This window comes from Pseudophryne corroboree, chromosome 12, assembly GCF_028390025.1.
Source record: "Pseudophryne corroboree isolate aPseCor3 chromosome 12, aPseCor3.hap2, whole genome shotgun sequence".
NCBI classification, from domain to species: domain Eukaryota; kingdom Metazoa; phylum Chordata; class Amphibia; order Anura; family Myobatrachidae; genus Pseudophryne; species Pseudophryne corroboree.
In genome coordinates, this window is record NC_086455.1 from 52336492 (window position 1) to 52364157 (window position 27666).

Here is a 27666-nt window from a genome sequence, read left to right on the forward strand (position 1 = left end):
AGGAAGTCTGACTCTCTCTTTTCATCCTTTTTTATGATGCAAAGAAAATTGGTCGTCCTGCCTCCAAGCAGCCCATTGCCCATTTGGTTTAAATTAAATATCCAACCAGCCTATACTTCGGCTGCTCTGCCACTACAGGAGTTCTGTTCAGGCCCACTCCACAAGGTCAGTGGGTTCTTCCTGGGCGGCTGCCCGGGGCGTTTCTTCCGTAGAGTTGTGCCGTGCAGCAACTTGGTCTGGGGTGAACACCTTTTTAAGTTTTACAGGTTTGACACCTTGGCCAAAGATGACCTTCATTTCGGTACGGCAGTTTTGCAGGGGTATCAGCACTCTGCCACCCGTTCTGGGAGCTTTGGGACATCCCCATGGTAATATACTGTTCCCCAGTATTCACTAGGACGTAAGAGAAAATAGGAATTTAATACCTACATTTCTTTTCTCGTAATCCATAGTTGATACTAGGCGACCGCCTCAATGCTTCATTTTCCTGCTTACCTGGTTGTAAGTGTTATGGTTGGGTTTGCTGTTGCTTTCCCTATTCCATGTGTGTCTAGCTTTGCTATCCTTCTATAGTTAGCGTTGCTTCCTCATGGTTAGCTCTGCTATATTATTGTGTGTTTGTTTGTTACCTCCCCGATTTGTTATATCCTTCTCTCAAAGTATGTCAGTCTCCTAGAGCACAGTTTCCTAGACTGAGTCTACTAGGAGGGGCATAGGGGGGAGGAGCCAGCACACACTATTCATTTTATAAAGTGCCAGGCTCCAGTGGACTTGATCTATACCCCATGGTAATATACTATTGCCCAGTATCCACTGCGAACTACGAGAAAAGGAATTACCAATGGGTATCAAATTCCTATTTTCTAAATGCTTTCCTGGGACGATAATTTTTATTTTCTGCTTTCTGCACACACCATTGTTCATTGAAATAAGAGTTTTTTATACTTTATTCCGCTATGTTTATTTTAGAAGTATACGTAAAGTCTATTACAAATTGTAATAGATCTTTAAAGTGTTTTCTGTTTTTGTTTTATAAGGTGTTTATTTTTTCTTCATTATTTTTTATTTTTCCCCAGCCACCTCGCAGCAGTCAGATGTCTAGTAATGAGCCTCCTTCAAGCTGTCCCAGCTTCACTCCCTATGTGGATGAATCGGCAGAGCATCAAACCGTGTAAGAATCTTCCAATCATTGCTTAGATTAGTGGTTGTCATGCTTATTCTCTAGCATGCTATCTGGGGCACACTGGTATACAGCGCGCTGTTCGTGGAGCAGACTCATAGGCTGTGTGCTTACCCTCTACATACACAATGCAGACGGCTTCAGTTTAGGATTGTGCCTTCGTATAGGGCTCTGATCGACTTTTGTTGACATGTAAAAGTCTATTCTCTTCTGTCACCTCACGGATTTCCTGGGCGGAGGATTAGCAGAAGCCAGATCGGTGTTAACAAGTCTGTATTTAAGGTCTTCCTATCACCTCTAAAGAGGTTCTGGGTATGTGGGAGACTGTGCCTTGTGTGAATCCCCGAATTGCTTGGCTAACCAAGGATATCCCTATTTTCTACAGGATGTCCCTAAAAGATTGCTCTAATAGGAAGTATGGTGGGATTGTTAAATCATATAGCATCCATGCAGCATATTTATTTGCCTGTTTTTTCCTACCTTAGATGAAAAGGATTTTTTTAGTATCTATAATTCGCTGTTTTCTCCCCTTATGAGTCCCATCATAGTATATTTGTAATTGTCTAGATGCTGATTCTGCACTGATTGGTGTGCTAACATTGTGCACAGCTTACATTGCGGCTTTGTTTGCATAGAAACAAGTTGAATGTACAGCACATTTAATACTCTGCAAAGTTCTACAATATCATATTTTGCTGAAAGCTTCCTCTATAATGTGATACCAAATGCCACTGTACAGTTTTTACCATGCTGGCTAAGAACAGGGAGATGAGAATGGTCTCCTGAGTCGGGTAACAGTGGTGGGGAGGTATGTGCTCCATTTATTGAGCAACACTGAGTTTAGCAGGGTTCCCCCCCCAGCTGATAACTGTTTTAGAATTGACACTCGGCGGACTGAAAGACGTTGCCTGCGCCAATACTGTGGATGTTTTGTTTTTCCTGAATAAAGTCCTTTATCTCAGAGTAGACATACTGTACATGTACTATGTGAAGGTGTACTGAAATGCAGCTCCTAAGTACATTTCTGCATTGCTTTGTTTTTAGAACGCCGTGCAAAATTAACCCTTCAGTGACCAGTGTACTTAGTTCTCGCAAGCAATGTAAGGAAGAGGATCCTTTGCAACGGCTGCAGAGCAGTGCGCAGGGGAAAGAGGAGATGGTCATGTACTGCAAAGACAAAGTCTTTGCTGGCATGGAGGAGTTCTCTTTTGAGGAAATCCGGGCAGAGATTTACATGGTAAAGATCCGCAAGAAAAGAGAAGGTACGTTTTCCACACCTGCCAGCCTATATATACACGTAAACCTCTTCTACTAGCTACCTGTGTGCTGTCAGGAATACAGCCAATGACAGTAGGCACTGTGCATCAGAACAATGCACATTGCATATAAAACATCTGTCCAGCGTAATACAGTGGTGGCATTTCTCTAACCCTGAGTTTGCGTTTGGATTGTAAGAGACCTAAACGGCCATGTTGCAGTTATAGCAGTAATATAAGCTCCACAGTGGCTTCATTCCTGAGTTCATTGTATAAGAAGCAGGTGCAGAGCTGGTCAGCAGCCAAATTACTTGTTATCTGTGTGACTGTGTATAGTGCTAGAAGGGTGGTCTTCAGTATGCCGGCGGTCGGGCTCCCGGCGACCAGCATACCGGCGCCGGGAGCCCGACCGCCGGCATACCGACACTTATTCTCCCTCGAGGGAGAATAAAATAGTGTAGCGCGCCACCGTGCCCGTAGCGTGGCGAGCGCAGCGAGCCCGCAAGGGGCTCATTTGTGCTCGCCACACTGTCGGTAAGCCGGCGGCCGGCCTCCCGGCGCCGGTATGCTGGTCGCCGGGAGGCCGGCCGCCGGCAGATCGTAGTGAACCCGTGCTAGAATATCATTTTCTCATTTGATGAAGGTTCATGTGGGTTGATAGGGAAGCAGTTATCTTCCTGACGAACGGGATACCGGCGGTCGATATACCGACGCCGGGGTCCCGAGGGAGGATACAATCCCGGCGTCAAAATACCAACGCCAAACAGTGGGACGTACTGCCGTAGAGGGAGGGGGGGGGGGGGGGGGGGGCGGTTAGGGTGCATGCACAGGAAGGTTAGGCACCCACAAGAGAGGGTTAGGGTAGGGAAAAGGTAAGGGTTAGGGGGCTAAATGGGGAGCTGTTGGGATTCTGATGGATGAGATGTCGCTGTCTGTATACTGACCGCCGGCATCCCGTCCATCGGTAAATCATACTCATACAGTTGAAATGCGGCTATTCTGTGAAAGTAATGACTGGTTGCACAACAGTCTGAAAGCTCTTCTGTCTTATATTATGCAGAAGATCTCCAAGCTAGCGCTCTTCGTAGCCAGGAGATGGAGAGACAAATTGAGGAAATGGAGAAGCAACTAAAATCATGTGCCAGAAGCCAGGACAGAGTCACTGAGGAGGTAGGGTTATCAATCCATTTCTGTGTACTAGATGCAGCATTATCCGTAATAGAACACTACACATGAACTCCTGATTGCCCCTATTTTCACTAAGTGTTCAGGAGCCAATGTTTGGCTTAATATGGCCTAATAGTCAGCCCAGTAAGAATGACCTGGTGTAGTGTATCTACGCTTAGCATTCCACACACTATTAACATAGGGCAAACATAAACCATAGAATGTTCAAGGGTATAATGTTTGTGTGTGTTTTTTATTCACTCAATTTCCTGATGAGAAAGAAAAACCTGTGCTCTGAATTTAAAACACAATTCCTCTCTAACGCCCGATACAGTGCAGCAGCTAGGTTGGTGCTGCTGCCCTCAAACCATGTACATAAATATAATACAAGGACAAACCAGTCCAGTGAGTCTTTGTTGGAAATGTATTCTGCACAAATATGGATCTGAGGTACATTCAGGAGAGTGTTTGTGTGATGGATCGGTCTACATGTGTAAATACTGTTACATAATATCCTCCATCACATTCTACTACTACTCAGTATAGCTCTTTTGCCACTATGCGGGTCCTTCTCTGTGTGATGTCAGGATAATAAACTAGAATGAGGAAATCCCATGTTTGCCAGAAACAGAAGGGCCAGATGTTATTCATGAGAGTTTTGGGGGTCTCCTGTGCCTTGAAACAATGTCAAGTGCAGTTTGATTAGACCCAGCACTTGCTCTCACACCAGAGTTTTGACATTTGCAGCCTTTTTCTAAGTGATCTGACTAAATGCTGAAGCAAGTGATGAATGAGCACTATCAATAGTGTACATATGTAAGCGCTATAAAGCTTTGGTTAAGACCTTTTAAACTCTTGCTTGTGCACATAAAATGTATTATAAAATTATTTCAATCTAAATATATACCCTATCTAATAATTGGTATATACCACTTGTGTAATATTTACCGCCCTTGAGTGAAAGGTAGGGAGAGCAGGATGTACTGTGCTTGGGCAGTCTTATGCTGATGTTGCCGAGGAATTTGTAGCTGACCCTGGGCTTGCCTTACCTTGTCCTCCTGTCATATAATACTGGTAGTGTCTCCTCTTGTTGCTGCTGCCGGGACTTCAAGTGGTTCTGCTGGCAGAATGCAGGCAGCCAATTATGACATTTCTCCTTTGCACTGATGTGCTTCCGTCGGGGCACCAACACGCTTCAAACCACGGTGGTTACTTTCAGTGATGTCCGTGTTTACTACCTGAGTTCTATTTATATCTAAAAGAACCTGTAAATGTTGAAGGCCTTAATTTCCTCATTCTGGCATATTCTGACATTGAGTGAAGGAGACATATGATCTTTTTTTTCCTGTCAGCCACTAGGGGACACTGGCACTAAGTTGAGATTCGCAATATCATTCCCAAGGGTACAGGCCAGATAATTCGGGGGTATTGATTGTGGCTTACAGGGCGCTGGCACTTTAAATAATCCAAAAGTGAAACGTGCTCCTCCCCCTCTAACCCCCATCATCCCTCAGTTAAGAATGAGCCGGGAACAAGATAACAGAACTAAACGAGGGAAAAGAGCATATAACAATTAAACACAATTAAACAATGAAGGCAAGAGAACAGCGCTGGACGGGTGGCCAGTGTCCCTCATGGTTTCCGAAAAAGGGATTTATCGGAAAGTACCAAAATCCTCCTTTTTCTGTCAGCCACTAGGGGACACTGGCACTAAGTTAAGATGCTGGGGACGTCCCAAAGTTTCCCCCCTGGGCGGGAGAGCGCTTAGGAACTTGCAAAACCAGGCGGCCAATCTGTGAAGTATGTAGCTGCAAAAGTATCAAACTTTTAAAACTTATCAAATGTATGAATACTAGACCAAATGGCTGCCCTGCAGCGTTGAGACGTGGTAGCCCCTAACTAGTAGCCCACAATGCCCACACAGAATGTGTACAGTGAGCAGCAATTGATAACAGTGGAGGTCTAGATTTGTTAAGACAGGCTTGACGAGTTGTCAACCGAATACAGCAGCCCAGCAGACCACCCACGACGAGTGACATCCTAAGCACGCATAAAGCATCAGATTTCCATAAAGCCACTGTCCGATCCACGTAGATCATCAAAGCCCGCATTACATCCAGAGTAGAGGGTGTTCCAGAATCGTCCTGCATGGACGGAACCACAATAGGTTGGTTGATGAGAAAAAAGCGGACACACCCTTTGAAAGAACGAGGCATGTGACCGCAACTCTGCCCTATCAGGATGGAAATTTAAATATGGAGGCTTACAAGAGAAAATCAATTCAGATACTGGTAGTAAAACAGCCTTCCAATCAAGATATTTAAGGTCTGCGTCTTCCAAAGGATCAAAATAGTTGGTCTGGAGTAAGTAGAGTCCCAGATTTAAATCCCAAAGAGCTGTGGGCGGTACAAACTGAGGCTGTACACGCAGTACCCCTTGTAAGAATATCTTTACATCTGGCAAGAGCAGTAGACGTTCTTGGAAGAAAATAGATAAAAACTGTTTTCCCTAATGCACACCGAGTGAATAGTATTACTATATAATAATAGTCAGATGATACGGAGATCTTAGTTGCGTATATCTGCAGATATAGGGTTAAGCCCCCAGGCCGATCGACAAGGCTTCTCCGTCACTGGGGGTCCCTAATACTAGGTATGGGCCTCGGGTGCTTCAGGTCGGCACACCCTATCACTTTGTATATATTATTTTAATCACACCACTTACATAGCACTTCTGTGCTTCTTATTAACCCCTATTAATTCCCACCTGTGTGCTGACCTGGGGTGGCCGACCTGTGCCGACATTGTGGGGTCCTGCACCCCAGGCCCATATCTAGTATTAGGGACCCCCAGTGACGGAGAAGCCTTGTCGATCGGCCTGGGGGCTTAACCCTATATCTGCAGATATACGCAACTAAGATCTCCGTATTATCTGACTATTATTATATAGTAATACTATTCACTCGGTGTGCATTAGGGAACACAGTTTTTTTCCTACACAGAATTACCTCTCCCCTTTTAGCACCTGAGTGACATTACAATCTGATTGAGCAGCTTTCCACTTTGTGTATTGTATATAGAGAGGCATAAATGGGTCAGCATTAGGAGGGATTGCCGACACCAGAAGTGCCATAGGGGAAGCCAGGGGTATCCCCAGGTAAGCTGGTTCTCAGATGCTGTAGGTGCCATTACCATGTGGCCTTACACTGGGAATTTTACCCAGATATATTTGGAATTATTTATGGGGTGGATGTGGGGTGCGGTGGCCCCTGTGTCGGTATGGTTGGGCTGCTTCAGGTCGGCACACCCTAACACTTTATTAACACTTATTATTTTTCCTATCACTTTGTATATATTATTTTAATCACACCACTTACATAGCACTTCTGTGCTTCTTATTAACCCCTATTAATTTATCAAAGCTGCAGTGCCTTGCAGTGAAACGCGTTAGGAGGAGGCTACTTGGGTCAACTATCACGCTATTTTGACTGCTGTATCACATCCGGACCAAACACTGGACTTTACCATCTGCAGTTTATTTGAGACAACTATTTCCTGATTAAGGAGCACCATCTACCCTATCTTCACAAGAGGACACCGCGCTAAATGAGGATCCCGAATCTGGCTGATTTTGAGCAAAAACATCAGTGACGTTCTCAAAGGGACTACACCTCTAGCGGTTGTGGGTAAAGTGCTTTGGTGTGACTGCGCTGTCAGTCTGTCTCCATCTGCTAAATTTCCAGGTTTTCCAAATCAGGAACGGATGTTAATGTGCTAGGCAGTCATTATTTCTATCAGACCCATATGTATTGTTTTTAATTGTTTGAATATGTGTGTGGATTTGTATCCACTTTTATATAAAGGCCGATAATTCATTTTTTATTAAATTGCAAAATTAATTTATCACTCAATCCTTCTTATTAATTGTTAACAACATTTCAATTAGCGCTGCTATTTTTTTCTTGTATTTTTTCTTGTATTTTTTTGAGTATATGGCTGGGGTGTAACTACCCCCAAATGTTATAGCAGCAGCATTAGAAACACAGCACCTGAAAGCGCCCGATCCTCCATTTATTTGGTAAAATTTCTTCTAGATAATGCAGATACCTGAACTTTTAGGGACTCCATGCGAAGTCCAGAGTCAAAACCAGCCTGAAGAAACCGCAAAAGATGTGATAAACGAAAGGAGTCTGATGGTGTGAGCGGAACGGTTTACCAAGAGACATAAGACCACCAAATGCGATGATGATGAGACGCAGTAACTGGTTTACGCGCACTCATCGTCGTGGGGATCATGGCCTCTGGAATCCCTTTTATGTTTTAAGATGTCTGCCTCAATAGCCATTCCGTTAAACGTGGTTGTGGGAAGTCTGGGTTCATGAAGGGATCTTGCTGTAGCAGATCCGGATGCAGAGGAAGATGCCACAGCTCATCCGCCAGAAGAGCGTGCAGGTCCGAAAACCAAACCTTCGAGGCCAATCGAGTGCTACCAGAATCACCTTGGTTCATTCCCGTTTGATTCTCTGGAGTATCCGCGACAACAAAGTAAACAGAGAAAAATGTACTCTAGGTCGTACGGGCAAGGCCAGAGCGTCCACCACTTCTTGAGGATCTCGTGTCCTGGACATGTAACTAGTAAGCCGAAGATTGGGGTAAATTTACTAAGGTGGGAGTTTTTTTTAGAACTGGTGATGTTGCCCATAGCAACCAATCAGATTCTACTTAACATTTGCCTAGCTGCTTCTAGAAGATAATAGATACAATCTGATTGGTTGCTATGGGCAACATCACCAGTTCTAAAAATCTCCCACCTTAGTAAATTTACCCCATTAAGTCTGGACGCCATGAGATTCACTTTCGGACAACTCCAACGTTCTATCAGAGCTTCGACCATTTCTGGGTGAAGAGTCCATTCTCTTTGAAGGATCTCTTGATTACTGAGAGAGTGTTTCCCAATTGTCCACTCCTGGAATGAATACTGCAGAGAGAATCGCTGTGTGGCGGTCTGTCCACTGAAGAATGCGCGTAACCTCCCACATTGCCATGCGACTGCGAGTTCCACCTTGTTTGTTGATGTATACTACAGCCATTGCGTTGTCTGACTGAACCTTATATCGCCTTGAAGTGAAGAATGTGGGCGGCCTGCAGTAGAGCGTTGTAGATCGCCCTTAGTTCCAAATGCTGAAGGTGGAGATGTGACCCAGACCATTGACTGACACCAGTCGTTGTTTGAGTACTGCCTGGACCAGCCGTGAAAGTGAGAATTCAACACCGCCGTGCCCTAATCTGAGAAGATCGGATGGTGCTTTGAGTAGAAGGTCGTCTAGGTACGGTGTATACTCAGAGCTTTGTCCTGTGGTAAAAAGACTGTCCAGAATCATCCGAGAACTGGATACAATTTTTTTTTTTTTTTTTTTATCAGGTATCTTCACGTTTCACAGTGAACATTAGGTTCAGATTAAACCAGTCTCCCAAATTCAGGCAAAAAATGTTTCTCTATCATCCATAAGGGATACTGGGGACACTTAGTACGATGGGTATAGATGGGGTCCAAAGGAGCCAGTACTCTTAACATTTCTCTAACGTCCTAAGTGGATGCTGGGACTCCGTAAGGATCATGGGGAATAGCGGCTCCGCAGGAGACTGGGCACAACTAAAGAAAGCTTTAGGACTACCTGGTGTGCACTGGCTCCTCCCTCTATGACCCTCCTCCAGACCTCAGTTAGAATTTTGTGCCCGGCTGAGCTGGATGCACACTAGGGGCTCTCCTGAGCTCTTAGAAAGAAAGTATATTTCAGGTTTTTTATTTTCAGTGAGATCTGCTGGCAACAGACTCACTGCTACGAGGGACTAAGGGGAGAAGAAGCGAACCTACCTGCTTGCAGCTAGCTTGGGCTTCTTAGGCTACTGGACACCATTAGCTCCAGAGGGATCAAACACCGGCCCAGCCTCGGTCATCCGGTCCCGGAGCCGCGCCGCCGTCCCCCTTACAGAGCCAGAAGCAAGAAGACGTTCCTGGAAAGCGGCGGCAGAAGACTTCGGTCTTCATCAAGGTAGCGCACAGCACTGCAGCTGTGCGCCATTGCTCCTCATGCACACCTCACACTGCGGTCACTGATGGGTGCAGGGCGCTTGGGGGGGCACCCTGGGCAGCAATATAGTATACCTTGCTGGCACAAAAAACACATAATATAGTCATAGAGACTATATATGTGAAAAATACCCCTGCCAGATATACATAAAAAAGCGGGAGAAGTCTGCCGGAAAAGGGGCGGGGCTATCTCCCTCAGCACACTGGCGCCATTTTCCCTCACAGCTCCGCTGGAAGGATCGCTCCCAGGCTCTCCCCTGCAGTTTCCATACTACACAGGGTAAAAAAGAGAGGGGGGCACTAAATTTAGGCGCAGTATTACATATATAAGCAGCTATTGGGAAAAATCACTCAGTTATAGTGTTAATCCCTGTGTTATATAGCGCTCTGGTGTGTGCTGTCATACTCTGTCTCCCCAAAGGGCTTTTGTGGGGTCCTGTCCTCAGTCAGAGCATTCCCTGTGTGTGTGCTGTGTGTGTGCTGTGTGTGTGCGGTGTGTCGGTACGGCTGTGTCGACATGTTTGATGAGGAGGCTTATGTGGAGGCGGAGCAGGTGCCGATAAATGTGATGTCACCCCCTGCGGGGCCGACACCTGAATGGATGGTAATGTGGAAAGAATTACGTGATAGTGTCGACTCCTTACATAAAAGGTTTGACGACATAACAGATGTGGGATAGCCGGCTTCTCAGCTCGTGCCTGCCCAGGCGTCTCAAAAGCCATCAGAGGCTCAAAAACGCCCGCTACCTCAGATGGCAGACACAGATGACGACACGGATACTGAATCCAGTGTCGACGACTATGAGACTACTGTACATTCCAATAGAGCCACCCGTTATATGATTGCGGCAATGAAAAATGTCTTGCACATTTCTGATATTACCCCAGGTTCCACAAAAAAGGGTATAATGTTTTGGGAGAAAAAACTACCAGTGGTTTTTCCCCCATCTGATGAATTAAATGAAGTATGTGAAGAAGCGTGGGCTTCCCCCGATAAGAAACTGGTAATTTCTAAAAAGTTACTAATGGCGTACCATTTCCCGCCAGAGGACATGTTATGCTGGGAGATTAGGGTGGATAAAGCGCTCACACGGCTTTCAAAAAAGGTGGCACTCCCGTCTCCGGACACGGCCGCCCTCAAGGAACCTGCTGATAGGAAGCAGGAGGGCTATCCTGAAGTCTGTTTATACACACTCAGGCATTATATTGAGATCAGCTATTGCTTCAGCATGGATGTGCAGTGCTGCAGCTGCGTGGTCAGATTCCCTGTCAGATAATATTGATACCTTAGACAGGGACACCATATTGCTAACCATAGAGCATATGAAAGACGCTGTCTTATACATGAGAGATGGACAGAGGGATATTTGCCGGCTGGCATCTAGAATAAATGCAATGTCCATTTCTTCCAGGAGGGGTTTATGGACTCGGCAGTGGACAGGAGATGCAGATTCTAAAAGGCACATGGAAGTTTTGCCTTACAAGGGTGAGGAGTTGTTTGGGGATGGTCTCTCTGACCTAGTTTCAGCGTTTTTACCCCATGTTCCCTCACAGCCAAAGAAAGCACCGTATTATCAAGTACAGTCCTTTCGGCCCCAGAAAGGAAAGCGGGTTAGAGGCGCGTCCTTTCTGCCCAGAGGCAGAGCTAGAGGGAAAAAGCTGCAAAATACAGCCAATTCCCAGGAACAAAAGTCCTCCCCCGCTTCCTCTAAGTCCACAGCATGACGCTGGGGCTCCACTGGCGGAGCCAGGTGCGGTGGGGGCCCGTCTCAAGTACTTCAGCGATCAGTGGGCTTGCTCAGGGGTGGATCCCTGGATTCTACAAGTGGTATCTCAGGGATACAAGCTGGAATTCGAGACGTCTCCCCCTCGCCGTTTCCTCAAATCTGCCTTGCCAATGACTCCCTTGGACAGGGAGGCAGTGCTGGAGGCAATTCACAAGCTGTATTCGCAGCAGGTGATAGTCAAGGTACCCCTCCATCAACAAGGAAGGGGTTACTATTCCACAATGTTTGTGGTACTGAAACCGGACGGTTCGGTGAGACCCGTTTTAAATTTGAAATCCTTGAACACGTGTATATATAAAAAGATGCAAGTTCAAGACTGAATCGCTCAGGGTGGTTATTTCAAGCCTGGAGGAAGGGGATTACATGGTATCACTGGACATCAAGGATGCTTACCTGCATGTCCCCATTTCCCTCCTCACCAGGAGTACCTCAGATTTGTGGTACAGGAATGTCATTACCAATTCCAGACGTTGCCGTTTGGTCTGTCCACTTCACCAAAGGTATTTACCAAGGTAATGGCCGAAATGATGATGATACTCCTTCAAAAAAAGGGAGTTATAATTATCCCGTACTTGGACGATCTCCTTATAAAGGCGAGGTCCAGGGAACAGTTGTTGATTGGAGTAGCACTAGCTCGGGAAGTGCTACAACAGCACGGCTGGATCCTGAATATTCTAAAGTCGCAGCTGGTTCCTGCAACGCGTCTAATGTTCCTGGGGATGGTTCTGGACACAGAACAGAAAAAGGTGTTTCGCCCGGAGGAGAAGGCCAAGGAGTTGTCATCGCTAGTCAGAGACCTCCTAAAACCAAAACAGGTGTCGGTGCACCACTGCACGCGAGTCCTGGGAAAAATGGTAGCTTCTTACGAAGCAATTCCATTCAGAAGGTTCCATGTAAGGATCTTTCAGTGGGATCTGTTGGACAAGTGGTCCGGATCGCATCTTCAGATGCATCGGATGATAACCCTGTCTGCAAGGACCAGGGTGTGTCTACTTTGGTGGCTGCAGAGTGCTCATCTTCGGGAGGGCCGTAGATTCGGCATACAGGACTGGGTCCTGGTGACCACGGATGCCAGCCTTCGAGGCTGGAGGGCAGTCACACAGGGAAGACATTTCCAAGGACTATGGTCAAGCCAGGAGATGTCCCTACGCAAAAATATTCTGGAACTAAGGGCCATTTACAATGCCCTAAGTCAGGCAAGGCCTCTGCTTCAAAGCCAGCCGGTGCTGATCCAGTCAGACAACATCACGGCGGTCGCCCATGTAAACCGACAGGGCGGCACGAGAAGCAGGGTGGCGATGGCAGAAGCCACAAGGATTCTCCGATGGGCGGAAAATCACGTGTTCGCACTGTCATCAGTGTTCATTCCGGGAGTGGACAACTGGGAAGCAGACTTCCTCAGCAGGCACGACCTCCACCCGGGAGAGTGGGGACTTCACCCAGAAGTCTTCCGGCTAATTACAAACCGGTGGGAAAGGCCACAGGTGGACATGATGGCGTCCCGCCTCAACAAAAAGCTAGAAAACTATTGCGCCAGGTCAAGGGACCCTCGGGCGATGGCGGTGGACGCTCTAGTGACACCGTGGGTGTACCAGTCGGTTTATGTGTTCCCTCCTCTTCCTCTCATACCCAAGGTGCTGAGGATAAGATGGAGAAGAGTAAGAACTATACTCATTGTTCCGGATTGGCCAAGAAGAGCTTGGTACCCAGAACTTCAAGAGATGGTCTCAGAGGACCCATGGCATCTACCGCTCAGACAAGACCTGCTGCAGCAGGGGCCCTGTCTGTTCCAAGACTTACCGCGGCTGCATTTGCCGGCATGGCGGTTGAACACCGGATCCTAAAGGAAAAGGGCATTCCGGGGGAAGTCATTCCTACGCTGATCAAAGCCAGGAAGGATGTGACCGCAAAACATTATCACCGCATATGGCGAAAATATGTTGCGTGGTGTGAGGCCAGAAAGGCCCCACCGGAGGAATTTCAGCTGGTTGGATTCCTGCACTTCCTACAGTCAGGGGCTGACTATGGGCCTCAAATTGGGTTCCATTAAGGTCCAGATTTCGGCTCTGTAGATTTTCTTCCAAAGAGAACTGGCTTCACTGCCTGAAGTTCAGACTTTTGTTAAAGGAGTGCTGCATATTCAGCCCCCTTTTGTGCCTCCAGTGGCACCTTGGGATCTCAACGTGGTGTTGGATTTCCTAAAGTCGCATTGGTTTGAGCCACTTAAAACCGTGGAGCTAAAGTATCTCGCGTGGAAACTGGTCATGCTGTTGGCCTTGGCCAGGCGTGTGTCAGAATTGGCGGCTTTGTCATGTAAAAGCCCTTATCTGATTTTCCATATGGATAGGGCGGAATTGAGGACTCGTTCCCAATTCCTGCCTAAGGTGGTATCAGCTTTTCATTTGAACCAACCTATTGTGGTGCCTGCGGCTACTAGGGACTTGGAGGATTCCAAGTTGCTGGACGTAGTCAGGCCCCTGAAAATTTATGTTTTTCAGGAAAACTGACTTGCTATTTATCCTGTATGCACCCAACAAGCTGGGTGCTCCTGTTTCTAAGCAGACTATTGCTCGCTGGATCTGTAGCACGATTCAGCTTGCACATTCTGTGGCTGGACTGCCACATCCTAGATCAGTGAAAGCCCATTCCACGAGGAAGGTGGGTTCTTCTTGGGCAGCTGCCCGAGGGGTCTCGGCTTTGCAACTTTGCTGAGCAGCTACTTGTTCGGGGTCAAACACATTTGCAAGATTCTACAAGTTTGACACCCTGGCTGAGGAGGACCTAGAGTTCGCTCATTCTGTGCTGCAGAGTCATCCGCACTCTCCCGCCCGTTTGGGAGCTTTGGTATAATCCCTTACGGAGTCCCAGCATCCACTTAGGACGTTAGAGAAAATAAGATTTTACTCACCGGTAAATCTATTTCTCGTAGTCCGTAGTGGATGCTGGGCGCCCATCCCAAGTGCGGATTGTCTGCAATACATGTATATAGTAATTGTATTAACTAAAGGGTTATTGTTGAGAGCCATCTGTTGAGAGGCTCAGTTGTATTTCATACTGTTAACTGGGTATAATATCACGAGTTGTACGGTGTGATTGGTGTGGCTGGTATGAGTCTTACCCGGGATTCCAAATCCTTTCCTTATTGTGTCAGCTCTTCCGGGCACAGTATCCTAACTGAGGTCTGGAGGAGGGTCATAGAGGGAGGAGCCAGTGCACACCAGGTAGTCCTAAAGCTTTCTTTAGTTGTGCCCAGTCTCCTGCGGAGCCGCTATTCCCCATGGTCCTTACGGAGTCCCAGCATCCACTACGGACTACGAGAAATAGATTTACCGGTGAGTAAAATCTTATTTTTCTTCCCACATGGTGTGCTGGCTCCTCCCCTCTATGCCCTCCGCTACAGCCCAGTTTAGAAAAATGTGCCCTCAGGAGAGGATATACACTTTTGAGCTCCAGAGAGTTAGTCTTCAGTTTATTTTAATGTTTGTTATTTTCAGGTAAGCTGTTGGGCAACCGCTTACCTGCACCGAGGGGCACTGGGGTGAGACCGACGCTGGCCTCCTATAGCTGCTGAGTCTGATGCCGCTTGTTGGACAATGGTCCTGAGGGTTAGTGTACAGGCATTGCGCGCTCGAGCACACACCCGCAACGTGCTGCACACCCCCAGTACAGAGCCTGAAGGTCGTCAGTGGTAAGTGACAGCTGGGGACACCGCTTGTGGGGGTTCCTGGTATATTGTGCGGCGCAATCGTGAGGCGGGCATACGGACTCCCTTTGGGGTGATCCCATAGCCCCGCCCCCCCGCGTAGCCTGGCCAGTGATAGTAAAATGGGTGTCAGTACCTTCATTTTACACTGTCTGGGGACATTTGCCAGTATAAATATATATGTACATCTCCAGTGCCATTACGGGGGGAGGAGCTTTCTCAGAACATGACCAGCGGCTTCCTGGCGCCATCTCCTGCACTCACAGCGTTGCTGCAGGATTGCCAGCTCCTCCACGTGATGCTCCACGACCAGACACTGGTACAGGGGTGTAGTTAAGGGGCAGAGCCTGCTGGTGGGACCCTTGTGTTAGGCTCCTCACACATCACGCACTATACACTAAATTGCCTTATCCTAGCAGTACAGTTGTTGGTATAAGGCTGTGTGCTGGTTCCTCCTCTTTGGGTCTGCCCACACATACTGGGCTGGGCAGGCTTGCTTGTACTGTGTGTGTCTGTGTATGTGTGTGTGAATGTAAATGTCCTCTGTCAGCATGGTGAAAAGAGCTGTGTATGCGGTTTGTCACACCAAGTTTTCCCACTCCCCTGCATATTCTCTGATGTGTGAAAAATGCAGTCAGCCCTCACAAACTAGTGGGGCTTCTGGGGGTGAATTGCAGGAGCCTCCTTGGCTCAGTTCAATTAAAACTATGATGGCTGACATGTCAAACGAATTATCTACTACCAGTCAAGAAAGACAGCCATTAGAACAGTCTCTCTGGCTGCTCTGACAAAAAAGACATGGCAGATGTGTCGCTCCTCTCCCTAATCCTTTACCCCCAAAAAAGGGGGGTTACCTGATATCCTCTCAGAATCCGCGGAGGAGGTACCAGAGGTGGAGGTGGGAGAGGAGCTGGAATCAAATACTGAGTTAGATGATTCCTTTACTGCACAGGGGGTAGAATCACTTATAATTGCAATAAGAGATGCCTTAAATATTCCTGGTAATGTATCTGATGTGCAGCAATCTTTTTTTCTCTGCGCAGAAAAAGGTACAGGTCACATTTCCAGACTCTAAGGAACTGGATGCCCTTTTCGTAGAGCCATGGGTCTCTCCTGAGAAAAAATTCCATGTGTCAAAAAAATTGATGGCCACCTTTACATTTGCTCAGGAAGGGCGTAAAGTGTGGGAAAAACACCCCCTTCCACGGCAGTGGACGCCTCGGTGTCCTGCCGGTCAAAAAAAAAAAAAAAAAAAGTTAGTTCTGCCGGTTCCAGGGGCTACAGCTTTAAAGGAACCTGCAGATAGATTTTAAAGTTGCTTCTATTTATGTTTCAGCAGGGGCATCCCAAAGGCCTGTTATTGCAGGATGTTGGGTGACGCATGCCGTACACTCTTGGGCTGGTAAGATTCAGGAGGGCCTCACAGGGAATAAGTCCCTGGCTGACTTGATCATGCTGGTTCAACATATTCAGGATTCTGCCCGCTTCCTCTGTGATACCATCAAAGGAATCTGTGTTATTAATGCCCGTACCTCTACCATGGTGGTCTCTGCTCAGAGCGTTGTGGTTACGCCAGCGGGTGGCGGACGCTGAGTCTAAAAAGTGTGTAAGCCTTATCCTTCACAGATGATTGGCTGTTTTGGGGAGAATTGGATACCTGGATTTCGAAGGTGACCGCTGGAAAGTCCATGTACCTCTCCTCCGCTGCTCCGCCAGCTAGGCGCTCTTACAGTGGACCTTTTCTGCAGTCTTTTTCGCACTTTAAGGGTAAAGCCAGAGGTGCCTCAAATGCTGCACGAGGATCCAGAGGTAAGTCACGTAAACCTGCTGCCACAGGATCTGTGGACCAGAGCGTCTGCTCTGGCTCCTCAAATACCTCAGCATGACTGTCCCTCTGCTCCATAGGGACCTCAGGGTGGGAGCTCGTCTGAGATTAATCAGCTCCATTTGGAACAGCTCCTGCCAGGATGTCTGGGTAAAAGATCTGATTTCCCAGGGCTACAAATGGAGTTCGAGAGTTCTCCGCTTCAAAGGTTTTTCAAATCTGGTTTACCGGCTTCAGAAACAATGTGCCTCACACTACAGAAGGCTATTCAAAAGTTAATCCAGACCCAGGTCATTGTTCCTGTGCCACTTCAGCAACAAGGCGAAAGATACTATTCCAGCATTTTTGTGGTACCAAAACCGGACGATTCAGTGAGGCCCATTTTGAACCTCATATAGTTAAACCCATATCTGCGTCTTTTCTGGTTCAAAATTGAGTCTGAGAGCTGTGATCTCAGGTCTGGAGGAGGGGGGAGTTCTTGGTCTCTTTGGACATAAAGGACGCCTACCTCCATGTTCCAATATGGCCACCTCATCAGGCATTCCTCAGGTTTGCTCTGATGGAGGATCACTATCCATTCCAAGTTCTGCCCTCCGTCTTTTCCACAGCCCCAAGGATTTTTACCAAGGTCATGGCAGAGATGTTACAACTCTGGATTCAGGGGGTGAACATTGTCCCCTACCTGGACGATCTGCTTATAAAAGCAAGGTCAAAGGAACTTCTGCTGGACAGCATTTGCTACACAACATCCCTGTTTTCACGCCACAATTTGATTCTGAACTTTCGGAAATCACACCTGGAGCCAACCCAATGCCTCCAGTTCCTGGATATGATCCTGGACATGGTGGCACAAAAAGTCTTCCTTCCTGCAGACAAGGTAAAGGTGCTTCAGGAGTTGGGTGCAAATATGTATAGAGACCCTGTTTGCTTGTAGAACTGCTCCAACCATCTGTTGGGAAAGATGGTGGCCTCCTTCAAGGCCATTCCATTTGGCAGATTCCATGCAAGGACTTTCCAACTGGACCTTCTGAAGAAGTGGTCAGGATCGCATCTGCAGATGCACCAGGTCATACGTCTGTCACCACAGGCCAGGATTTCTCTTCTGTGGTGGTTGTGGCCCTTCAACCTATTGGCAGGGAGGAGCTTCGGGAACCAGGATTGGATTGTCGTGACCACGGACGCCAGCCTTCGGGGCTGGGGTGCTGTTACCCAAGGGGAACAGTTCCAGGGCACGTGGTCGAGACTCTATTCCTGCCTTCCGATAAACATACTGGAACTCAGAGCGATTATACAATGCTCTGCTACAGGGGGCTCATCTGCTCCAAGGTCAAGCCATTCAAGTTCAGTCAGACAATGCCACGGCACTGGCATACGTCAATTGCGAAGGAGAAACAAAGAGCAGGGCCTGCATGCGGGAGGTATCAAAGATACTCCTTTGAGTCAAAAGGAAAAGGCCATTTTAATTCCCGGAGTGGACAACTGGGAGGCGGACTATGTCATCGCGACCTCCACCCAGGAGGGTGGGGTCTCTATCCACAGGTGATCCAGATAACAGATCTGTGGGGATGTCCGAAGAGCAATCTGATGGCCTCTCGACTCAACAAGCTTCTGTGCTATTGTTTCAGAATGAGGGACCCTTTGGCAGCTGAAGTGGATGCAATCACAACATCGTGGGCTTACCAACTAGTGTACGATTTCCTTATTCCATTTCTCCCCAGGATTCTAAAAAGAATAGGAAGAGAGGGAGTACAGGCAACTCTCATTGCCCTTAACTAGCCTCGAAGGGTTTGGTACGCGGATCTTGTGGCTGTGGCAATAGAAGACCCCTGGGCCCTTCCACTACAGGAGAACCTTCTTTTGCAAGGGCCGCTTGTCTACCCGGACTTACGGTGGGTTCGTTTTACGGCATGGCGGTTGAGCGGAACATTCTAGCTAAGAAGGGTTTTCCGGATAAAGTCATTACCACTATGGTTCAATCCAGGAAGGCTGTCGCGTCTAAACCTTACCAACAATTCTGGAAACTATACATCTCCTTGTTTAAGAACCTGGGGTGTCCGGCTGTGGATTTCAACCTGGGGCACTTTCTGTGCTTCTTACAGGCTTGTGTGGATATGGGCCTTCAGTTGGTCTCCATAAAGGTTCAGATCTCTGCCTTGTCCATCTTCTTCCAGAAGAAATTGGCTGCTTTACTGGAGGTACAGACGTTCGTGCAGGGTGTCCTTCACATTCAGCCTGCCTTTGTGTCGCCCACAGCTCCTTTGGGATCTCAACGTGTTTCTGAAATTTCTACAGTCCTCTTGGTTTGAACCTCTGATGTCCGGTGGAGGACTAGTACCTCACCTCACGTGAAAGACTTTTATTGCCTTGGCTTCCGCTAGGCGTGTTTCATAACTGGGTGCTTTGTCCTGTAAGAGTCCCTACCTGTTCTTTCATGTGGACAGTGCAGTGTTCAGGACACGTCAGTAGTTCCTGACAAAGGTGGTCTCTGCGTTCCACCTGAATCAGCCTATCGTGGTTCTAGGGACTTTGGCCACTTCCTCTCTTCCTGAGTTCTTGGATGTGGTGCGAGTCCTGAAGATTTACGTCAAGAGGAGTTCTGCTGTCCGGAAATTGGATGCCCTCTTTGTGGTGTATGATGCTCACAAAAAGAGTCATCCTGCTTCAAAGCAGTCTATTGCCCGTTAGATTAGTCTTACTATTCAACAGGCCTACGCTTCGGCGGCCTTGCCTGTTCCTAGGTTTGTCAAGGCCCACTCTACCAGGTCTGTGGGTTCTTCCTGGGTGGCTGCCCGTGGTGTCTCGGCATTGCAACTGTGCCGGGCTGCTATCTGCTCAGGGACAAACACGGTTGTCAAGTTCTACAGGTTTGATACCCTGGCTATGGAGGATGTCCAGTTTGGACATACGGTGTTGCAGGCGTCTCAGCATGTTCCCACCCGTTCTGGGAGCTTTGGTACGTCTCCATTGTAAGTGTCCCCAGTATCCCTTATGGATGATAGAGAAAAGAGTACTTTCTCTGACGTCCTAGTGGATGCTGGGGACTCCGTAAGGACCATGGGGGATAGCGGCTCCGCAGGAGACTGGGCACAAAAGTAAAAGCTTTAGGACTAGCTGGTGTGCACTGGCTCCTCCCCCTATGACCCTCCTCCAAGCCTCCGTTAGATTTTTGTGCCCGAACGAGAAGGGTGCAGACTAGGTGGCTCTCCTGAGCTGCTTAGAGTAAAAGTTTTAAATAGGTTTTTTATTTTCAGTGAGTCCTGCTGGCAACAGGCTCACTGCATCGAGGGACTAAGGGGAGAAGAAGCGAACTCACCTGCGTGCAGAGTGGATTGGGCTTCTTGGCTACTGGACATTAGCTCCAGAGGGACGATCACAGGCCCAGCCATGGATGGGTCCCGGAGCCGCGCCGCCGGCCCCCTTACAGAGCCAGAAGAGTGAAGAGGTCCGGAAAATCGGCGGCAGAAGACGTCCTGTCTTCTATAAGGTAGCGCACAGCACCGCAGCTGTGCGCCATTGCTCTCAGTACACTTCACACTCCGGTCACTGAGGGTGCAGGGCGCTGGGGGGGGGCGCCCTGAGACGCAATGAAAATACTTTTAATGGCTAAAAATACATCACATATAGCTCCTGGGCTATATGGATGTATTTAACCCCTGCCAGTTTTTCCACAAAAAAGCGGGAGAAAGGCCGCCGAGAAGGGGGCGGAGCCTATCTCCTCAGCACACAAGCGCCATTTTCCCTCACAGCTCCGTTGGAGGGAAGCTCCCTGGCTCTCCCCTGCAGTCACTACACTACAGAAAGGGTTAAAAAAGAGAGGGGGGCACTAATTAGGCACAGTATTAAAAATACAGCAGCTATAAGGGGAAAAACAGTTATATAAGGTTATCCCTATATATATATATATATATATATATATATATATATATATATATATATATATATATATATATATATATATATATATATATATAATATAATATAGCGCTCTGGTGTGTGCTGGCAAACTCTCCCTCTGTCTCCCCAAAGGGCTAGTGGGGTCCTGTCCTCTATCAGAGCATTCCCTGTGTGTGTGCTGTGTGTCGGTACGTTTGTGTGGACATGTATGAGGAGAAAAATGATGTGGAGACCGAGCAGATTGTCTGTAATAGTGATGTCACCCCCTAGGGGGTCGACACCTGAGTGGGTGAACTGTTGAAAATTACGTGACGGTGTCAGCTCTGTATAAAAGACAGTTGATGACATGAGACAGCCGGCTACTCAGCTTGTGCCTGTCCAGACGTCTCATGGGCCGTCAGGGGCTCTAAAGCGCCCGTTACCTCAGATGGCAGATACAGACGCCGACACGGATACTGACTCCTGTGTCGACGGTGAAGAGACAAACGTGATTTCCAGTAGGGCCACACGTTACATGATTGAGGCAATTAAAAATGTTTTACACATTTCTGATAATATGAGTACCACCAAAAAAGGGGTATTATGTTCGGTGAGGAAAAACTACCTGTAGTTTTCCTGAATCTGAGAAATTAAATGAGGTGTGTGATGATGCGTGGGTTTCCCCCGATGACCATTGATAAATTCTAAAAAGTTATTGGCAGTATATCCTTTCCCGCCAGAGGTTGGGGTGCGTTGGGAAACACCCTCTAGGGGGGGGGATAAGGCGCTCACACGCTTGTAAAAACAAGGGCTCTACCCTCTCCTGAGATGGCCGCCCTTAAGGATCCTGCTGATAGAAAGCAGGAGGGTATCCTAAAATGTATTTACACACATACTGGTGTTATACTGCGACCAGCAATCGCCTCAGCCTGGATGTGCTGGGTTGGCGTGGTCGGATTCCCTGACTGAAAATATTGATACCCTAGATAGGGACAGTATATTATTGCCTATAGAGCATTTAAAAGATGCATTTCTATATATGCATGATGCACAGCGGAATATTTGCCGACTGGCATCAAGTATAAGTGCGTTGTCCATTTCTGCCAGTAGAGGGTTATGGACACGACAGTGGTCAGGTGATGCGGATTCCAAAACGGCATTTGGAAGTATTGCCTTATAAAGGGGAGGAGTCATTTGGGGTCTGTCTTTCAGACCTGGTGGCCACGGCAACAGCTGGGAAATCCACGTTTGTACCCCAGGTCGCCTCTCAAAATAGGAAGACGCCGTACTATCAGGCGCAGTCCTTCGTTGGCAAGCGGGCAAAGGGTTCCTCATTTCTGCCCCGTGACAGAAGGAGAGGAAAAAGGCTGCAGAAATCAGCCAGTTCCCAGGAACAGAAGCCCTCGCACGCCTCTGCCAAGCCCTCAGTATGACGCTAGGGCTCTACAAGCTCAGGCACAGTGGGGGCCCGTCTCAATGTATTTCAGCGCGCAGTGGGCTCACTCGCAAGTAGACCCCTGGATCCTTCAGATGATATCTCAGGGGTACAAATTGGAATTCGAGACGTCTCCCCCTTGCCAATTCCTAAAGTCGGCTTTACCAACGTCTCCCTCTGACAGGGAGGCAGTTTTGGAAGCCATTCACAAGCTGTATTCCCAGCAGGTGATAATCAAGGTACCCCTCCTGCAACAGGGAAGGGGGTATTATTCCACACTGTGTGGTACCGAAGCCGGACGGCTCGGTGAGACCGATTCTACATCTAAAATCTTGAACACTTACATACGGAGGTTCAAATTCAAGATTGAGTCACTCAGAGCAGTGATTGCGAACCTGGAAGAAAGGGACGACATGATGTCTCGTGACATCAAGGATGCTTACCTTCCTGTCCCAAATTACCCTTCTCACCAAGGGTACCTCAGGTTTGTGGTACAGAACTGTCACTATCCGTTTCAGACGCTGCCGTAGGGATGGTCCACGGCACCCCGGGTCTTTACCAAGGTAATGGCCGAAATGATGATACTCCTTCAAAGGAAGGGAATATTAGTTATCCCGTGCTTGGACGATCCCCTGATAAGGGTATGATCCAGGGAACAGTTGGAGGTCGGTGCAGCACTATCTCAGGTAGTGTTGCGGCAGCACGTTTGGATTCTCAATATTCCAAAATCGCAGCTGATTCCGACGACTCGTATTCTGTTCCTAGGGATGATCCTGGACACAGTCCAGAAAAAGGTGTTTCTCCTGGAGGAGAAAGTCAAGGAGTTATCCGAGCTAGTCGGGAACCTCTTATAACCGAGCCAAGTCTCAGTACATCAATGAAAGGGTTCGGGGAAAAATGGTGGCTTCCTATGAAGCGATCCCATTCAGCAGTTCCACGCAAGAACTTTCCAGTGGGACCTGCTGGAAAAATGATCCGGGTCGCATCTTCAGATGCATCAGCGGATAACCCTGTCACCAAGGACAAGGGTGTCCCTCCTGTGGTGGTTGCAGAGTGCTCATCTTCTAGAGGGCCGCAGATTCGGCATTTAGGACTGGGTCCTGGTGACCACGGATGCCAGCCTGCGAGGCTGGGGAGCAGTCACACAGGGAAGGAATTTCCAGGGCTTATGGTCAAGCCTGGAGACATCACTTCACATAAATATCCTGAAGCTAAGGGCCATTTACAATGCTCTAAGCTTAGCAAGACCTCTGCTTCAAGGTCAGCCGGGGTTGATCCAGTCGGACAACATCACGGCAGTCACCCATGTAAACAGACAGGGTGACACAAGAAGCAGGAGGGCAATGGCAGAAGCTGCAAGGATTCTTCGCTGGGCGGAAAATCATGTGATAGCACTGTCAGCAGTAGTCATTCCGGGAGTGGACAACTGGGAAGCAGACTTCCTCAGCAGACACGACCTCCACCCGGGAGAGTGGGGACTTCAACCAGAAGTCTTCCAAATGATTATAAACCGTTGGGAAAAATTCGGCAGGTATTGCGCCAGGTCAAGGGACCCTTAGGCAATAGCTGTAGACGCTCTGGTAACACCATGGGTGTACCGGTCAGTGTATGTGTTCCCTCCTCTGCCTCTCATACCCAAGGTACTGAGAATTATAAGAAGGAGAGGAGTAAGCACTATATTCGTGGCTCCGGATTGGCCAAGAAGGACTTGGTAACCGGAACTTCAAGAGATGCTCACGGAGGATCCGTGGCCTCTACCTCTAAGAAGGGACCTGCTCCAGCAAGGACCCTGTCTGTTCCAAGACTTACCGCGGCTGCGTTTGACGGCATGGCGGTTGAACACCGGATCCTGAGGGAAAAAGGCATTCCGGGGGAAGTCATCCCTATCCTGATCAAAGCCAGGAAGGATGTAACCGCAAAACATTATCACCGCATTTGGCGAAAATATATGTTGCGTGGTGCGAGGCCAGTAAGGCCCGACGGAGGAATTTCAACTGGATTGATTCCTACATTTCCTGCAAGCAGGAGTGTCTATGGACCTGAAATTTGGGTCCATTAAGTTTCAAATTTCGGCCCTGTCGATTTTCTTCCAGAAAAAACTAGCTTCAGTTTCTGAAGTTCAGACGTTTGTAAAAGGGGTACTGCATATACAGCCTCCTTTTGTGCCTCCAGTGGCACCTTGGGATCTCAATGTAGTTTTGGGGTTCCAAAAAGTCACATTGGTTTGAACCATTTAAATCTGTGGAGTTAAAATATCTCACATGGAAAGTGGTCATGCTGTTGGCCCGGGCCTGGGCCAGGCGCGTGTCAGAATTGGCGGCTTTATCCTGTAAAAGCCCTTATCTGATTTTCCATTCGGACAGGGCGGAATTGAGGACTCGTCCTCAGTTTCTCCCTAAGGTGGTTTCAGCGTTTCACTTGAACCAACCTATTGTGGTGCCTGCGGCTACTAGGGACTTGGAGGACTCCAAGTTGCTAGACGTTGTCAGGGCCCTGAAAATATATGTTTCCAGGACGGCTGGAGTCAGAAAATCTGACTCGCTGTTTATCCTGTATGCACCCAACAAGCTGGGTGCTCCTGCTTCTAAGCAGACTATTGCTCGTTGGATTTGTAGTAAAATTCAGCTTGCACATTCTGTGGTAGGCCTGCCACAGCCAAAAATCTGTAAATGCCCACTCCACAAGGAAGGTGGGCTCATCTTGGGCGGCTGCCCGAGGGGTCTCGGCTTTACAACTTTGCCGAGCAGCTACTTGGTCAGGAGCAAATACGTTTGTAAAATTCTACAAATTTGATAACCTGGCTGAGGAGGACCTGGAGTTCTCTCATTTGGTGCTGCAGAGTCATCCGCACTCTCCCGCCCGTTTGGGAGCTTTGGTATAATCCCCATGGTCCTTACGGAGTCCCCAGCATCCACTAGGACGTCAGAGAAAATAAGAATTTACTTACCGATAATTCTATTTCTCGTAGTCCGTAGTGGATGCTGGGCGCCCATCCCAAGTGCGGATTGTCTGCAATACTGGTACATAGTTATTGTTACCAAAAATCGTGTTATTGCTGTAGTGAGCCATCTTTTCTAAAGGCTCCTCTGTTATCATGCTGTTAACTGGGTTTAGATCACAAGTTATACGGTGTGATTGGTGTGGCTGGTATGAGTCTTACCCGGGATTCAAAATCCTTCCTTATTGTGTACGCTCGTCCGGGCACAGTATCCTAACTGAGGCTTGGAGGAGGGTCATAGGGGGAGGAGCCAGTGCACACCAGCTAGTCCTAAAGCTTTTACTTTTGTGCCCAGTCTCCTGCGGAGCCGCTATCCCCCATGGTCCTTACGGAGTCCCCAGCATCCACTACGGACTACAAGAAATAGAATTATCGGTAAGTAAATTCTTATTTTAATTACCTACCGGTAAATCCTATTCTTGTAGTCCATAAGGGATACTAGGCACCCGCTTCTGTGCTTCACCTTTCCTGCAAGTTATTATTTTGTTGTGAAGTGATCAGCTATTGCTGTTTTCTTGTTTCACTAGCGGTTGCTAGTTTTTGTTGCTGTGTGTTTCGTTCATCTCACCACTCGTGTATTGTCAGGTTTCCTCCTCTCAAGTATGTCCTTCTCATTCGGGCACAGTTTTCCTAGACTGAGCTGTGTGGGAGGGCATAGGGGAGGAGCCAGAATACCCTGTTGAAGAAATTTAAAGTGCACCGGCTCCTTTGGACCCCATCTATACCTCATTGCAATAGGTGTCCACAGAATCCCTTATGGACTTTGAGAAAAGGATTTACCGGTAGGTAATTAAAATCCTTTTTTATTAAGTTTCTTATATAGCGCAGCATATTTTGTTGCGCTTTACGATGAGAACGACAGTAATAGAAAAAAACTGGGTAAAAACAGACAGACGTAGGAAGGCCCTCCTAGCAAGCTTACAATCTATAGGGAATTAGGCATTGATACACAAGGATAGATGCTACCTATTGCATAATGGTCCACCAGATTGCTAGGTTCTTAATGGGTTGTATGATATGATCACCCAGCAATGTTGGCCAACGGTCAGGAGGGTGTGAGAGTAAAAGACAATCTATGTGATGTGTACTGTACAGAGAGGGTGTAATTAGATAGGGAAGCACTGAAGATTTATGTGGGTAGGTCTGGAATTTGATAGGCTTGTCTGAAGAGGTGAGTTTTCAGGGAACGTTTAAAGGTTTGGAGACTAGAGGTGAGTCTTATTGTGCATGGAAGGGCATTCCACAGAGTGTGTGCAGCCCGGATAAAGTCCTGTAATTTTGAGTGTGAACAAGTAATGCGTGTGGATGAGAAACGCAGATCTTGAGTGGGGGTGTCGGTTAGGGAGATATTTTGAGATGAATGAAGAGATGTTGGTGCCGTTTAGTTAATAGCCTTGTATGTAAGTAAAAGTATTTTATATTTAATATGTTAGAATACTGGTAACCAATGGAGGGACTGACAGAGCGGATCTGCAGACGATGAACGTCTAGCGAGGAAGATTAGCCTCGCAGCTGCATTCAAAATGGATTGTAGCGATGAGAGCATATGTTTGGGAAGACCGGTCAGGAGACTATTGCAATAATCAATGCAGGGAGATAATGAGAGCATGTATCAGAGGTTTTGCCCTGTCCTGTGTAAGATATGATCGTATTTTGGATATGTTTCTTAGATGTACGTAACATGATTTTGAGACAGATTGGGCAGGATTCAATTATTTTCACCCATTTTCACACCCATTCTGTTTCTGCTCTCAGGGACGTTGTATCATGATTTCAGCTCGCTACCCCTGGAGTAGTGTGGCACCCAACCCTTTATACAGCTAAACCTGATTACTATGGGTGCAATATGCGCGATAACGGACATCATTTTAGAAAGGAAATTGGGCGTGATATGTCATTTGAATCTCACCCATTGAGTGTGGGTAACAAAGGACAGATCAGAGTCAAGGATGGCACCTAGGCAGCGAGCTTGTGGAGTAGGGATGATTGCTGAGTTATCAACAGTGATATCAGGTTGGTAACTACTATTGGCCGGTGGAAATATAATTATATATGTGGATCCTTTTCTCTTTTATTAAGGGGATATCAAGACCACACATCACAAAAATACTGCTCTGAATCAACCTCCAAATCCACGTTTGTGGCAAATATTTGAACATTCCCAATGATCTGGTTTTTCAATGTTATACTTTATATGAATGTGTTTTATAAAGCTTAGTTTAACTTGTTTCTGTACTTTCCGCAATCTGCTGTCCTCTTAATTTGAAATGTTGTAGTGCAGAATCAGAGATGGCAAGTCTTTCTATTATATGGCTACTAGACTTCATAGGCGTTTTATGGTTTTGATTCCACT

At 47.5% G+C, this 27666-nt stretch overlaps 1 protein-coding gene across 5 annotated transcripts in view; it reads left to right on the forward strand.

Annotated features, from left to right (window-relative positions):
• The window catches only part of BUB1B (BUB1 mitotic checkpoint serine/threonine kinase B), a 168526-nt gene that overhangs the window by 54194 nt on the left and 86666 nt on the right, over window positions 1-27666 (forward strand). For all 5 annotated transcript variants that reach the window (XM_063947509.1, XM_063947507.1, XM_063947510.1 and 2 more), the window contains exons 8-10: window positions 1077-1171; window positions 2225-2442; window positions 3497-3606. In XM_063947509.1, coding sequence (XP_063803579.1) covers window positions 1077-1171; window positions 2225-2442; window positions 3497-3606 — 423 coding nt within the window. The remainder of the gene's footprint in view (window positions 1-1076; window positions 1172-2224; window positions 2443-3496; window positions 3607-27666) is intronic.